The sequence below is a fragment of the Hyposmocoma kahamanoa genome, unplaced genomic scaffold (assembly GCF_003589595.1).
Source record: "Hyposmocoma kahamanoa isolate Upper Pololo Valley unplaced genomic scaffold, ASM358959v1 64, whole genome shotgun sequence".
Lineage (NCBI taxonomy): Eukaryota > Metazoa > Arthropoda > Insecta > Lepidoptera > Cosmopterigidae > Hyposmocoma > Hyposmocoma kahamanoa.
Window position 1 is genome coordinate 22,885,627 of NW_020653852.1, and position 16,927 is coordinate 22,902,553.

The window sequence follows — 16,927 nt, forward strand, 5'->3', positions numbered from 1 at the left end:
GTTTTTGAGAAAAAGAAAAATATTCGTTTTTGTATTTTTTTACAATTGAGCAGATAAAATACATCTGCACGTTAGAGACACCGTGTATCACTAGGATGCGTAACGGGTTAATACCACCACCATACTATTATTGTTTAAGTACGAAGTCGTGTAGATACTTTAATAACGAATTTCGTCCTATATTCACTATTTATTAATGTACCTACAATGTTAACTTTATGCACTGTTTGCTTGTGACATGTGTTGTCTCCGCATGTCTGCCATGCGCCGATAAGGCCTGATGGATCTTCGTCACGCGAGTACATGGATCTAGGTTTGATTCTTTATCACGTCCCTTTTCTGAGAGGTGAGGAGAGAGACAATTCTCTTTAAAGGAGACACGTACCCAGCATTGGGATAAAGTAACTGACATGTATAGTATTTTCCCTTTAAGGTATCGTGGTTGTGTAGTTTTTGAATCGCGTGAGGTGGACGCGGAGAAAATCATTGCACTATATTTCTGTGACTCTAGTGAAAAGGGGTACAACTCAAAAACCCAACAGAATAGTTAAAGCTTAATATAATATTAAGTGTTAACTGTTTTTCACGTTTCTTTATAAAGTTGAGTTTTTTTACTTGTACCCCTTTTCACTAGTCACAGATTTAAACATTTGCGTATTAGAAATAAAATATTACTCTTTTACTGCAAAATAAGCTCATAATCCTCTAACGTATTTATTACGGGATACGGGAGAGATTTCATTGAAACATCTCTAACCAATAATCGAATGAAAGTGACGTTTCCGTAGATAAACGTGATAAAAAAATAGAAATCTTGCGGGACGTTGTGATTTTTTTATCGAGCAACAGTAAATTGTGTTTCAGACTCCATGATTCATTATCAGTATCTGCAGTTTTCATTCTATTCCAATTTTTATTAAAAAAACCAAAAGGAACCGGCTTCAAAATTTGCTTATATGTAATACAAACTGAAACTACAAAAGTTAACGTGGTAACCGTTCGGCCACGGAGGTATTTCAAAGCAAGGCGAATTAGTATTTTTTGATGTCGAAATATGACATAACGTCCATTTCGAATCTCACCCTAAAGAATAAAGCCACCGCTTCCCGTTAATAATTCTAGAGCTATGTTCGCATGCCGTAGAAAACCACTAAAAGATATACCGTAAAATTAAGCAGCACCATATCGTATATTGAATTGCACATTTGTCTGTATAACTCGAAGTCCTTGAATTGTTTAGACATGGGTTACCCACATACATACCTAATGAAATGCAAAGTATTCCTCGCGTGACGTCTTTAGCTATGTACCTTTCGGAAACAGAAACCTCTTGCCAAAAATGGATATTTATAATTGCCACTGGAGCTCGGAAGGCTGTTAAATGTCAAGGGTGCAGCATTGCAGAGGCCGTGTTTGTATGCAGCGGTGTGTGCGGGTTGAACAGGTTGTGCATCAACGTAGCCTTCCCTTTTGGCAGGGTTGCTGGCGCTGACACGCGATGCTGCCGCATTGCCCGGCAATAAGGTTGTTTACGCTTTAAAATATTCGTGTAAAAACTTGCATTTCTTTTCTAATAACAAATTTAGTACAAATTAGTAAAAAATTAAGAAAGAGAATATATTTCGGTGAATGTGTGAATTTCGTGCCTGCGACTGTGTTTCCTAGCACATTTAACCCGGATATCTTTAAGGTGTGACTGAATAGGTATCTTCTGGGCGAGCTCGTTCCACCGTAGATCTTATCTTTGCTCCAGAGCTAGGTAGTGGTCAAGAGCAAGCCCATTTCTTTAAAAAACCTATTTCTGTGTCTTTATTTGTGTGTAATCGAACAACGGCGCAGGAACTGGGTGCACTCGACAGGTCAAGATGTTTGTTAGAACTGCTACTTCACATAAGTTTACAATCTACTGCTAAGCTATGTGCCCATATTTCGTTTCTAGAAAGATTTGTCCAAATTACTACGCTTGGCTGGTGGGCTGCAGATCGCAGTAAACGATTTTAATACACTGGAAGAAGCTGGTGTCTACCAAATGAGTCACGTGATTCTCACACCTGCCGCACTTGCCGACATGCTCTTGACTGAGTTATGTCAATAACATATTATGTATTATGAAACCTTATAGACTTTGATAGATCTAAGTGACGTTTACGCAACTGTATCGTCGACGCAATGTAGTGCCGTTATGATCCATTTAGTACAATTATTTTTGTGTGAACGATAAAGTCAAAAGCTGCTGCAGACTCCAGAGCCCTATTTACGTCTTTAGAAACAACTTATGTGGAGACATCTAAACTTGATAGTCAATAAGTAAGAACTCACTGTAAAAAGGATTACCTATCAGAAATCCGATATTTTCCGAATTTTCGTAACCCCTAAAGACCTTTTCTTGCGGAAATCTTTTTAGAAATATTAAAATGAAGACATAGAAAATGAAGCTATTTTTTCGGATTTTAATCGCGTATATTTGTTTCGAACCTGTGAAGTCCGAAATGTTGGTTTGTTTGAATTTAAATCCAGAAAAATAGTTTCATTTCTTATATGTAACAATCGCGAAAACCTCACAACTCGATATTATAAAACAACCAAAACCTAATGTTTTCTTAACGATAAGCATCTAAAATATTCGGACCTGCGATCGGTTGCCACTTTAAAGTCTATTTACTTTACAAACAAATAATACCAGGTCAGACGCTAGCGTGACATTAAAGTCTATCTATATCATATTATTCTAAATCTATTCTCACATAACTACCAACAATTCCACTCGGCAGTAAACAAAGTGAGGGGTTTAGGCTATAGTCCACCATGCTAGTCCCGATGCGAGTGACATTACACGTTTTCCAAGAGTAGTGAAACTTTTTTACGTGTAGGTTTTATTACGAGCTTTTCCTTAATCGTGAACGACAGGTATTGCTACTAATCAATCACAAAACGTTTGTAACCTACAAATTAATGTCATAAGTAGATACTTGCTGTTAAATAACAAGCGATCGTTGTGCCACCAGGTTATCAGCGCCTTCAAACGTTTCACTACAAAGTGCCCATCCATGGAATGACATGAAGTACCACACTCGGCCACGTCGAATTCCACTTAACCCCTTCCTTCGACAGTCACGAAGTCGCGATGCTATCGCACTTCCGACAAATTGGCTTATCATTGGCGATGTTCCGGCGCCCAGGCCGGATATTGCCGGATAATTGAGTGTCTGTTAAAGTATATTTTGGGGGTAATTTTCGAGACAAATTGTACTCTTTTTCTGCCCGCAAATTGAGGACGTGCAACAAATTTGAAACTCGTTTTCCACATAAAATAAATAAGGTATTTATTTGGAATTTATTCTTTGTGGAACGTGACAACCGTTGGAAATTGCTGTACGAACGCGAATCCATCCGTCAAGCGGGGTTTTTAGCAAATCCTATACTTCTTCTATTAAGTGTCTGAGATTTACAGTTTTAAGGGAATTGATCTCACCTCGTCACAAGCGGAGCACCTCGGCTTCAAATTCTCCGCGTGGTGACGTCCACAATACAGCCGTCCATCTTTCCAGAAGTAGACAAGGTCCACCAGCAGCTCCTGGCAGGTGGCGCAGACGAAACAGGCCGGGTGCCAGCGAGCAGAGGGGCCGGCGCGGGCGGCGGACACGCACATGTCTCCAGCTGACATTGATTCTTCGCACTGAGGACAATAGAAATAAATTAAATTATAGCTTCTTTATACATTCGGTACCTACGCAACCCAAATTAAAAAGGGCGGTAAATAAGAAATTACTAACGAGAGTTTATTAGAAGCCCGAAGCTGAAGGCTGAGGGTTTGTAATTTTTACCGCCCATGCTATATACAATGTCTTTAATCAAATTTGCGAGGAAATAGATACAACGATAATGTATTTCTTGTATGAATAAATGCCGCTTCACAACACAACTTTTACGGACTTTGCAAATGGCGGGTTCTTTTTTTTAAACAGATTGCCAGCTATTCTACATTCTAGATAATACAACTCGAATTGAAATGTTATAGAAGGCACAGACGCATGCAGCCACAATGTATTAGATAAAATAAATAATTCTAAAAATACTGCACAATTTGCATTAACAAAATAAATTTAGTAAAATATAGTTAAATTGCAAATGATAAGTTTTTTCATGCTTCAAGTTTATGCGAAATATAAGTTATAAGTACAGGTTTTTCGAGCATAAAATCTTTTTACTTAATCTTGATATAAAAATTTATAGGGCGATAATGTAATGAAAAAAACCGTGAATATAATTTAGGACGTTACGGTCAACTTGCCTGCATGTTATGACACTGTTTACGAGCAAGTGTGATGAAAAAATGTCTTTATTTCATTGACAAGTAAGTTACGTTTCAAATCGTCAGATTGGTTAGATACGACAAATCGTTTGAAAGGCAGATTCCCCTGAGAATAATTAGTAAGAAACTCTTGGAATTGCTCTTTGAATACGTTTTAACGACGTAAACAATATCCATGTAAGTTATCGCAGAAAAATAATTTTGATCAAAATAACCGTAATCATAATGTACAATAAACTTGTTGGTATGGCGTGTGTTGGTGTGGCGGGCTGGTGTGAACTGGAAACTATTACACAGCTTGATTTCGATTAACAAGAACTTCCGATACACATATCGTAGGGTAGTTTATATACATGTATATAGTATGCATCTAAAGAAGAAGTAATCGTGGTCGTAGAAAGAACAGAGTCAGTGCAGATATTTTTTGATATTAAGTGACGGGACGAAGAAGTCATGTGCCTGGTGGTAAGCGACACGCCTGTCCATAACAGTCGCAGTGCCACTCAGAGCTCACACATCACTCTCTTACAAAGATGTGAGGGGCACTGCCACTGCGCCCGTCACCCTTAAACCTAGTTGACAAGTCCGATGGACCTATAATTTAAAATATCAAATAATGACACTTTTAGGCTTATCAAACTAAACAGATTCTAAATACGTGTGCGGACATTAATCATCAAAGTCAATACTCTTTGATGCGAGTCACAGGCGACCTTGCGCGTGCGCAACAATGTTCTGCGACGCCTTTTGCGGACGCGGCGGTTCTTGATCACTTTTGTATTATGGACGGTGACGTCGACCTGTTTGTTAATGAATCGTTTATGAATGAACTTGCTTTATTTTTTTTATAATAGCTGTAATATATGCTAGCGACCGTTTCCGAATCCATGTAAGGGCATGGCACATTACATGATTTAATATTCCTGTAGATATTCTGGCCTCTAGGACACTATTCCATGTAACTAGCGATGAGGTTGTTGCGAAGTTAGCACTGTGTATTTGCCTTAATCAGCAATTTCCGTTGCAATGACAACTGTAATACTTATTTAAATAAACTTAATCTTGTTTAAATAAACAGAATACTGCTCTGGCGTCATGTGAGAAGCATCCCTCATTGATCTGTTTGTTTTAGATCCTCCGCCGTTCTGATTCACGCATTCCGTGCGCCCGCGCAGCGCGTGGCATCACTTCGACTACAATGGATAAGGGGTCAATACATTGAGTAACTGTAGAGAGTATTCGAGAAATTTGTAAATACCTACTTACCAAACAGTAATAAGTTTATGGGAAATATTTATTATATATATACCTATAGTAAAAGCGCAAAAGCTTAAGAACATGTACATACATAGCTAATAATAATAACGTACACACTCATAGCCCCGCACTAGGGAAACCCTATATCGCAGGTGCCATGGACACACAACATAGACAACTATATATTACATTCGATGTCACGAGATAAATAAATTTAGGCCATACTAATATATCTCCCGGCCCGGGAATCCAACCCGGGACCTCCTTCCTGGGAACCCTTCGGCCACCGAGGCAATAATTATTATATTTAGAATTATGAATAACAGATAATGTTCTTGGTGTAATAAAGTCACATCTCGAAAATTACATCTTTTCAGGATATACCTAAAAAATTAGGCATCGCGTGAAAAAAAAATTGTACTACCACGGTGACTTAGTGGGAAAACGGCTACTCCTCATTTTAGAGTCCAACGGTTCCAATCCCTGTGCCGGAGAAGGAAAACATCGAGATGGTACGTTCACGCACACGTCGAAAAATGTTCAGATCCCCTAAAACATGTGTGGAACGGACCTTCTTTTTTAAAATATCAAGTCGTGCGCTTCATGGTAAGCTACACGCCTGTCCATAATAGGAGCAGTGCCACTCAGAGTTATAAATCGCAAAGATCTGACGGGCACTGCCACTGAGCCCGTCACCCTGAGACATAAGTTGACATGTCCCATGTGCCTATAATTACACCAGCACCCTTACCCTTCAAAATAGCGACATAGTAATACTGACATTACTGCTTGGCGGCAGAAATAGGTAAGGTGGCAGTACTTCCCTGGACGAACTCTTTCACATGGAGCTCTACTGCTTTACCACAATAGGTTTTATATGCATCAAGTATGATGCTTCAAAATAACAATAACTAAGTCTATTACAACTCATAAAATATGTGAGGTAGAACACAAAAAAGAGGTGGTTTACATTTCATTCTGGTATAATGTACCAGAATGTGTTACATTATCTAGTATAGCTCCAGTGTTTATAAACACAACAAATATTTCGACTCGCCCAATAATTTGTCACTGCGCAGCGCATTTTTTACTTCAATTCGCGTTGGTAATCCTGACATGGAGGTAGATGGCAAAACTTCAACAGGCACGTACTAAGAACCTTCTAAGAAGGACACGGGCTTTTTATGCGGCCACTGAGTGTGCCGTCGTCAACCGAACACACGTAAATGTATGTTACCTTGGTGACTTCGTATTAACATTATTATGATTTATTTACAATATGATAAGGTTTAGAATTTGAGACTGAATCACATACACTTAATTTTTATTGTTCATAATTCGTTGTATTAAGTTGTATAACGTGGTAATGGTCATTTAAGTTCATGTCGGTTCAATTGGCTCTGACAGGTTTTTGTGCCCTCAGAAATCAGGTTATTATTTAATTTATACTTAAGGCACATTTTTTATAAAGTCATGTTAATTTAAATCCATGGGCTTCTGCCAGACTTGAGCACAATCGAATTGAGAACTTCTTTTTTTAAAGTCGGTTAAAAATAGGATTGTTCACAATTATTAAAATAGAATAATTTTAACTTTTTCATTGAAAACAAAGCGACCTCAAAGTTTGCTTATCGTAAGTAAGTAAGTCTACTTATTTTTCGATTTCCATGGGATTCATTCGATTCTGACTTCATGTTGACAATGGGACTGTTACGGACTTGTACATTTTATACTTTTTATTCTGGTTGTTATGGTGACAGTGTTTTATTGATTATATGTATTGTGTCAAGTAAATAGTCAAATTTTATTTGCGAAAAATATTTTTTTAATTTGTGATATCGCCGGCATCATGGACCACCTCGAGAGTATACCCTTTCAAACATAAAACATTTTCAAAATCGATCCACAATTGATGGAGAAATGGGTATGTACACAGAAAACGCTATAAAATTTGAGGATTTTCCTCGATTTCCATGGATCCTCTATCCAGGATCAGATTCTGACTTGGTGACAATGATTTTTCAAAATCGGTCTATAATTGACGGAGAAATCTGAAAACATACATACAGCCAAACGTATAACCTCCTACTTTTTAAAGTCGGTTAAAAGAAGGATTTTTGACGAATTTCAAAAAGAAAGGTGGTTCTCTTTTAATTTTTTTAAACTATGTATTTAGATTAATATAGTGTGGATAATTTTCTGCATGGTAAATTTAACGTTTTTTTTAATTTAAGTTTGGTGTACTTTAAGAGAACAAGAAACCAAATAATTTACTTTGTTGTGTATATATATATGTATGTATATGTGTATGTATATATTGTGTGTATGTTCTAGTTAAAAGTTAAACAACGTGAATACAACAACTAATTCTATGTAATAACAAACAACTACGCCTTTCACCTGGTTTCAAACTACGAAACTATGACATACGAAATTAACTCCGAGGGACAACCCAAAATACCCAGAAAAGAAACAATTTAGAAAAGTTAATTTCTCAAATTGTCCCCTCCTTATATACCGCTAAACACTAGGCCACCGACCAAGTCAAATTATGTATTTGTTTTAAGCTTTTAAACATCCTGCGCATACACATTATTATCCAAGACGTTATGTTACTATTGAGATTTAACAAGCTGTAAAAGTTGTAAATTTTTTTACTATGTAAATGACTGAAGACACTTAATTTTATTTTATTTGACAATGAATTTTAAGGCTTGTGTACTTAAAGCATGTGTAGTACTCTAGCTGTGATCTGTTGTACCTACCTGGCTAAAAATTAGTATAGTTATTGTACTAGCTTAGAAACTGTTTTTAACCTTTGAACTTTTGTTGTTGTGATTAATATGTATAATTGTTTACTAGATCATATCACTTTCTGAACATCTAATTTTGGTTTTTCCTTCTCCATGCCTTTATTTATTTCCTTATTTTCATATATTCTTGTTTTTTACACAAGTAAACATTATTAGTGTGTATTGTAGTAGAGTTTATGAATCGATTTCAACATTTTCCAACATTTCTGACCCGATTACGATGATTTTTTGTTTGTTGAAAAGGACTTAATCCATTTTCCGTTATATTATTAGATGTTCTATGTTTGTACCCTGTTTGCAATTTATAATTATCTGTCGTAATAACTTTAGCGTATTCTAAAGAGTAACTTTGTATACATGATAAATTGACATTATATGAAATAAATCATTTTATGTACATTGTTTGCTTCTTTACATACCACTGCCGACGTTTCTTTAACTAAATAAATTATATATACTTCAGTTTTCGCTACGAAGAAATGATCGTGCAGGTGCAAAACAAAGATAACTGTATACTATTATGATACAAACATTATAATATATAATTAAATCTTAGAACTGTAAAAGTGCATTTGCGACGCCTGAACTAAATAAATGAGTTTGGTAATGGCAGTAAAGCTCCTTATCAAAGAGTTCATCCAGAAATGTACTACCACCTTAGCTATTTCTGCCGGCAAGCATTAATGTGAGCAATACTGCGTTCCGGTTTTGAAGGGTAAGGGCGCTAGTGAAATTACTGATACATGGGACTTATCAACTTGTGTCCGATCCAAAGCTCTGAGTGGCATTGCAACTGGTATCATAAGAAAAAACCTGTATTTTAGGCATCTTGTTTGTGCATACTTTCTTTATGTTAAATACTTAAAAATGAATCTATTTTGAACACAAAAACTAGATGGATATAGTTAACTGCAACGTAGGTATCTAACCACGTGAGGAAATGCTACGGGATACTTTTAGTAGCGTTTGTATTTACTTTTAGATATCGAACATGACAAGTCATAATAATCGACAAACCTTCTAAATACATACATACATTTCATGCTCTTTTCCGTTAGGGTAGGCACTTGCTACGATCCTGACATACATGTCTTTATTCTCATTAGAACAGAATAGAATAGAATTATTTATTTCATGCATGCATTTTATTTCATAGTACAATTTGTTAGTAACATTTTCACTTAGAATAGGTTAGCATGTTGTTGTGGCAATTTCTGACACGAATCATAAGGATACTATTTTCTTCCGCATTAACAAGCGTCTATGTTTTCAGACACCCTCTCTAATCTCAAGAACTCGGAAACAACGAGGGTACCACAAACACCCGAGACAATACACGAAAGTTAGTTTTTCTACATTGACCCGGGGGGAGATCGAACTCGGCACCTCAGAGAAAGAGACACCAAGAAAACCGATGTGGAAACCACTCGACCACGTCAAATATTATCATCCCGATGTTACATAATAAAGTAAAATAATGGGAATACTATTGAAGAACGATTGTCAAGACGAGGAAAACTAGAAGTTTTCCGAAACAATCGCAGTCTGGAAAGCGGCCAAGAGTAATTGATATTTCGTACTTTTATGATGGCTTTTGCACTGTACCGAATACAATTCTTGGGGTAGAGTTTTGCTCAAAATGGTGGATTATTTGTTTGGTTGACATTGCCGTTTAAATATCTATATATGACCCAGAAGACAACGACGTGACGAGTTGGATGCCTATATGAAATTTTAACCTGTACCGGCGTTAAATCGCCATGAGTGGAAGAAGGGAAGGGACAATAACGGCTGAAAAACGAAAATGAAATTATGTAATTCTCTCCTTAGGGTAGACAGACCCGTGCTCAAAAACGGAACGTATATGAGGACTTATAAAGCTCCTTGTGAAAGAATCTGTCTAGGGAAGTATTGCCACATTGTCTAATTGTGCTACCAAGTAGTAATTACTGCATTCCGGTTTTGAAGTTGCTAGAGAAATTACTGGTACATGAGACTTGGCAACTTATGTCTCAGGGTGACAGACGCAGTGGTAGAGTCCTTCAGATCTTTACAATTTAAACTTTGAGTGGCACTGCAATTATTATGGACAGGTGTGTCGCTCACCAGCAGGCGCACGACTTGTTCATTCCGTCACTTGGTGTTATAAAAAAACCAATTTAGAAAGTTCCCGAAATTTATCCTACCAGGAATCGAATTCAAGACATCTTTATGTAGCTCACAGCGCTAATTGCTGGGTGTCATATTAGTATGATTAATTAATTTTTCTAATTTTCTTTTCTTAAATATACAGTGTGTTAGGTAAATGACTATAAACATTTAAAGAAATTGTTTGGTATTGGAAAAAAATATTTTTCTTTACAAGATTGCATCGTTCGTTGCTTCAATTGTATGGGAAAATCAACTAACTACCTTGCATACTTCGAATGACAATACAATAATATCACATACAATTCCGTTGATGGAAAGCTACCTGACCAATGTCCGACTATGTTTTATAGCAATTTTGCAATGCATTGTAACTACACGTGAAAGCACATTTTTTTCTCATAAGCATAACACGCTGTATGACTAGCGTTGAAGAAGGCAGATAGCATAGCGCACTTCCACATAGCAGCGCGTCTGCGTCTGCGCGCCCAGACTACCCTGCGCATGAGTCACTCGCTTACAATGTGGTATAAGGCAATGGAGATGGACTTTTACAATATTATAAGAAATAATTTTATTGTTGGGAACCTACTTTATATTTAATAATTGGCTGCATAATCTGCTAACACGAGAAGCGTGGCCTTGAATTCCGTTAAGAGAGATCTTGGGGTAGACATATTGTCCACATTGCACCACAGGCTATAATATACATGTACCCTAAGACACCCTAAGGCACTGTTCAAACGCTTCTTCATAGCCTTTTGGTTTATTCCCTAACGATGATAACAAATGACAGGCGAATATTCAGCGGGGTGCAGCAGCGGATAAGGTCACATGTATCGCAAGTTCGGTATGAGAAACGAGGGAACATTTTTCAGCTCTCCCCCATTTGTCACACTTGAGAGTTTGTAATATGTATAATGATGTTACCATCTTAGCACATATCACAGTTACACAAATACATATGATGTAAATCTGAAATAAATGTATTATTATTATATTGGAACTGGATAGCCAAGTTTATTCTTCGGTAGCTGCCAGGATGCTGGTCACTCGAGATTTCAATGAGACCTCCTGGAACCCTTGGTTTCCATGGCACCAAGGTCCTACTTAGTATAAAAAGGGAATTGTAATGCATTCCTTTTTATTAAAAAAAAAGCGAAGATTATGAGCATGATTCTAATAATTGTTTTTCCAGTTGTGGTAAGCGACACGCCTAGCCAGAAGTTACAGTGCCACTCAGAGCTTTAAATCACAAAGATCTTAGGGGCACTGCCACGGCGCCCGTCATCCTGAGACATAAGTTGACAAGTCCCAAGTGCCTGTAATTTCACCAGCACGCTTAGAATGTAAATTATTACGAAAGCACTCCACTCGCCACGTCCCCGACAATCTCTTCCTCCACTCGCGTCAGTCTTATCATATAGTTTATTCTTAGTACTTTAACCATGGCCTTTCTTAATGTCATCCCTGATCTGATCGAGATATGAACGAAGAGGTCCATATCTTCCCCCTATTCCATCCACATTTACTCTATTAATTTGTGTCGTTAATCTACTAACATTCATCTTTTCTACGTGACCAAACCTTCTAAGCATTTTTTTTAAGAGAAGAGGAGAGAGACTGCGCGTTTCTTGAATCACTCTATGTTTTTCTTCGCTCTTATTACATAGATATAAAGCTTTTCTGATCGGCTTAACGCATTTCAATGACATCTGTGGTGATTTCTTTATGCGGTTCTCGGTTGTTTTGCAAGAGGCTGAAACTACACTAAAAATTACCTTTTTTGCGAATCTAATAAAGTTGCAATCTAATCCACAGGAGATGCCAGCTAGTTGCCCAACTGAAAGTCTTTGAAAATTTTTTAATGCAATATTAATTCAAAGTTTCTGATTTCACGTATGTATGTAAATAATCAAGTTACATTTTTAGAAGAAGCGACATGCTTATTGCTTGTGGCAAACGTCTTTAGAATTTCATTCATACGCTACTGTGACACCGACTATAAACTCCAGTCGCAACTCTTCCTTGCATAAAAAGCTTTTTACATCTTTTAGTCTGGTTCCTTGAACAGCAGTATATTTGTTAGTAATGTCCTATATGCTGGAGGCAGGATAGATATATGCATGTAGTACCAAGATTAGGCGCAGCGGTGCGCCTTGGGCGCAAGCAGATTTTAGCATATAGCTCATTACTTGAAGGAATTTCTACTTATTTCGGTTTTTATTCTAAGGAATATCATAACAAAAGTGAACCGCTGAGATTATTATTCATTAATAAATAATTAATAAATAACGCACACACTCAACATAGCCCAGCACTAGGGAAACCCTGTGTCGCGGGTGCCATGGACACACATATAGACAACCACAAATTACACCCAAACTCACGAGAGAAATAATTGTAGGCCATACAACTATTTCTCCCGGCCCGGGAATCGAACCTGGGACCTCTGCGTGGCAGTCCGGCATGGTAACCGTTCGGCCACGGAGGCAGTTAAAATGAATTAATGTTAAGTTGAGATGAATGCATGAGTTTCGAACTTTATTGAGATAAATAATAATATTTTCACTGCTAGTACGTGACGGACGGACAGACGGACAGTCAGCTGAGCGGAACCGGAGGTGACGTCAGAGGAAGTTGCCGTAGGTGCGGGACGATATTAACTTCAAATATGATAATCAGATTTTATTGTTTGGCGTTCTGCTCTTAAGGTCAGTGAGGCTCTCCATAATTGTTATTTTATACCCGAATTAACAATATTATATTACGAACTTAAAAGAAATTAGAGAAAAATCTTCAAAGGATTTTATGAAAACTGTGACCACGTTTCAAGTGTCGCTTACTGCCTTACGTCACTCTGTATCTCCGAAAACTAACAATCCAAAATGATATATCACCAACTGTAGACCACACAGTAGAGAACACAAGAAAAATGATCAATCGACCGCATAAGCTACAATCGTCAAAACTCATCACAGCTAAAGCCTCCGGCCGGCGTTAATTTGTTAAAAAACTTGTTAAAAACAACTCATGGACTCAAAATCAAACAGTAATCACGCCCCTTGACGATTTACCAAACCTCTTTGAACCTACCGGCACATTATAAGATCAAGATTGCAATTTAAAACCAATTTGTTTCAGATCGTCTTTTACAAAAACAAACCTTAAATTTTCGACGACAAAGATGTATGTCTCAGTTTGTAAATTTTAAAATAATTGTCGTACTTCATCTTCGGATACTAAATTCAAATTTGAAACTAAAACTAAGGACCTTAATGACGAAGTTTCTAATACTGAAGATCAATAAACAACTGGTGCAAAAAAGGTTACAGATGATTTGAGGACAAACATTTCGGCAAATATAATTATAGAGAAGGAAGAAATGGAGTATGTTAGCGCAAATAGGACCACCGGGGTGGAACTGACGTATTCGTTAGGGAAGGCGTGGTGTGTCAGATTAGTAACCGGTACACACTTTGATGTTACGATTGCGCAAATAATGGGCGTTATTATAGCTAGAGTTTAGTTTTTGGACAAGTCAATGAATGGTATAGATTTGACGTCAGATTTTAAGGAAAAGATACAGATTTGATATGTGCAGTTTCGACACTTGGACATGGTTTAGTATGAATCACTATAGTGTGCCTTAACAGTTTTAAGATAAAATAATGTTATTTACCTATTGTATTGTAGTAATGAAAATAATTGTTAGGAACAAAATCAATGTACACCGAAGCCATTGCATAAGGTATTCCATGTTATAATTTTAGTATCAAATACTATATACTAAGACAGAAAATTTACGATTCTTGATGATGTGCAATTTATAACTTTTTTTCACTTTTGTCACCAATACTCATCATCACTCAATGGCTTTATGGCGATTCGTTTGCGCGCGCGCTGACATACAAGCCATGATCTTTCCCACCAGCACAAACCGCCGCTCACGCGCACTTGCCGCCACTTGTCTTATTTTTTTAATTTTCTTTTTTTCCACTTTTTTCTTGAGCCAGATACCTGCTGCGTACCCCCCGGATCGATTGAGCTTACTGTTCATTCAAGAATTTATCGTCGACTTTAACAATCGTTGCATTTTTAGTTAACTCTCAAAGAGGTAATTTTGAAAGTGAACCAGCAATGTATATCTTGGGGACTATTTTTATCGTCATATTCTGGTGCCAGTGTGTAACATGGGTCGGATCGAAAAACAGTCACGTATTGGGTCTGCGCCGGCCGTTGTTGGCGGACTCAACTGTATTGAAGATAAATATAGTAATCATTAGTGGTAAGTGTCACACTAAATAGCATAAAAAGATGAACACAATCATTCCTTCCTGACTAATTGAGTCCTGAAAAAAATTGTTTTTAGTTTATACTATCAATCAAATTCATATTCGAAAATATCTTTATTCATAGGTAAGCAAATTACGCTTGAAATCGACATATCGATTAAGCATTAACATCTAACTGCCTCTGTGGCCTACATTTATTTATCTCGTGAGCTTCGGTGTAATTTGTGGTTGGCTTTGTGCGTGTCCATGGAACCTGCGATACAGGGTTGCCCTAGTGTGAGGCTATAAGTATGAACATTCGTAAGGCAGAATACGCTCAGAAGAATGAGTGTGAAACTCTAGGACTTTCACTCTTTGTAAATATTTCTTCACATTCGTCAAAAACAATATTAATTTCAAATATCATAAATCGAAACAATCTGAATGAGCTGAAAGGTCCCTGCCATAGATTTTTGTCACATCCAAGTACACAGAAGCTGTATAATAATCGATATAAATCGATATACGTATATAATTTTTATTTCACAACAGATTTAAACCTCGTAAAGATCAAAGTTGCATTTCTGCAATTCATTACAAATAACCAGAAATGTCAGATATATTATCAAAAATTTCTTCGGTAGATGGTTTTAGGCTTTAATTACTTGTGGGATTTCATAATTCTTTCATGGATTAAAATCTCTTTGTTATTGATAAGAGTCCTCGAAAGACCTCGCTATCGATATATTTGCTTTCGGATTTATTGCTGTCCATACATCTCGAACGTTTGTTTGTTTGTTCAGTGTGGGAGACGTAGACGCCTCGATGGAGTTTACTTTCTCGCTTTCTTTACTTACATTTACTCGCACTTACTACGAGTTATTGGACTAATCATTTCATTACTTGTGAAATTTGATTTTTGGACACCAGAGGGTTTAGGCCATAGACTGCCATGCTGCCGGTTTGGGATTCACACGTTTTTCAGGAGTTATGAACCTTCTTTGACATGCAGGTTTCGTTACAATGTTTTCCTCCATGGTTATTGAGGGGCTATTGATGTTTATTATTCACAAATGTATACATATATGATGATAATGTCATTGGTACATACCGCCACAGGGACAGGCATTCGAACCGGTCACTTTTCAATTGAAAAACAACCGTTTTTCCGTTGGGATACCACAGCTCTTTAACAGAATATTAGAATTTTATAATCGGTACGGCCAACAACGGTTTGAATTCGACATAAATGGACAGAAAAAAAGCAAAAGATAAGTTTCTATAAACCTTTTGTTTTTGTTTTGTTTACCCCAATAAAGTAAGACATCTAAATAAAGTGTGATAAAGCCGGGAATCGAACCGGGGGGGCCTCGTGTGGGAACCCGACGGCGTGAAATCGGTGCCACGCCAGACAGGCTATCGACAGGTTTAACACCATTTCTGTGTAGGTACCTCTATAATATAGAGTTTTGTAAATCCATAGAGTTGAAATAGGAAAGGATGACAAATTATTTTATTCCCCTGCAAACGCGAATCGATGTTGCAGACAAACGTTTACTTAACAGTTTTGACAGGGATTTATTGGTAAATGCTTGTCTTAGACATCAAAGTTGTTGTCCGATAATAGTGTTAGTTAAATCCGCAAGAGAGACAACATGAGGTTGGTTATTTGTGCTTGCAGCAATTGTTTTAGGGATTGCGACGTGTAAAAATGAGTAAAATAATGATAAATCGGATGTATAAGAAAATTCACGAATAATCTCACAAAGCCGTATTGTACGTCATCAAATGGATAGACTTACACCCGTATTCTTAGTTGTTTACTCGAGATTTCCTCCACTCGACTCAACCTCAGCCAAGGTTATTGGTATTTTAAGTTGACATAAGCGTCCTCGACTTAAGGATTTTCCTCAGTGGAGTCGAGGAATAAACTGTCAAACTTGAGGTACCTCGCGACCAACCTTAAGGCCTCCTCGACCGTAGAAAACGGTTGTTGTGACGCTATTTTTTACGTGTATTGAATTAAAATGTGTGATTTTGACGATTTCGAGGATTTCATGGATTACGTACATGACAATAGTTATGATTATCCGGCACGGCGGTATCTGAGAGACGCAGAAAAT

The 16,927-nt window shown here is 37.2% G+C and overlaps 1 protein-coding gene across 5 annotated transcripts in view; it reads right to left on the reverse strand.

Annotated features, from left to right (window-relative positions):
* The window catches only part of LOC113231081 (protein prickle-like), a 423,515-nt gene that overhangs the window by 12,568 nt on the left and 394,020 nt on the right, over positions 1–16,927 (reverse strand). For all 5 annotated transcript variants that reach the window (XM_026465249.1, XM_026465248.1, XM_026465251.1 and 2 more), the window contains one exon: positions 3,473–3,676. In XM_026465249.1, coding sequence (XP_026321034.1) covers positions 3,473–3,676 — 204 coding nt within the window. The remainder of the gene's footprint in view (positions 1–3,472; positions 3,677–16,927) is intronic.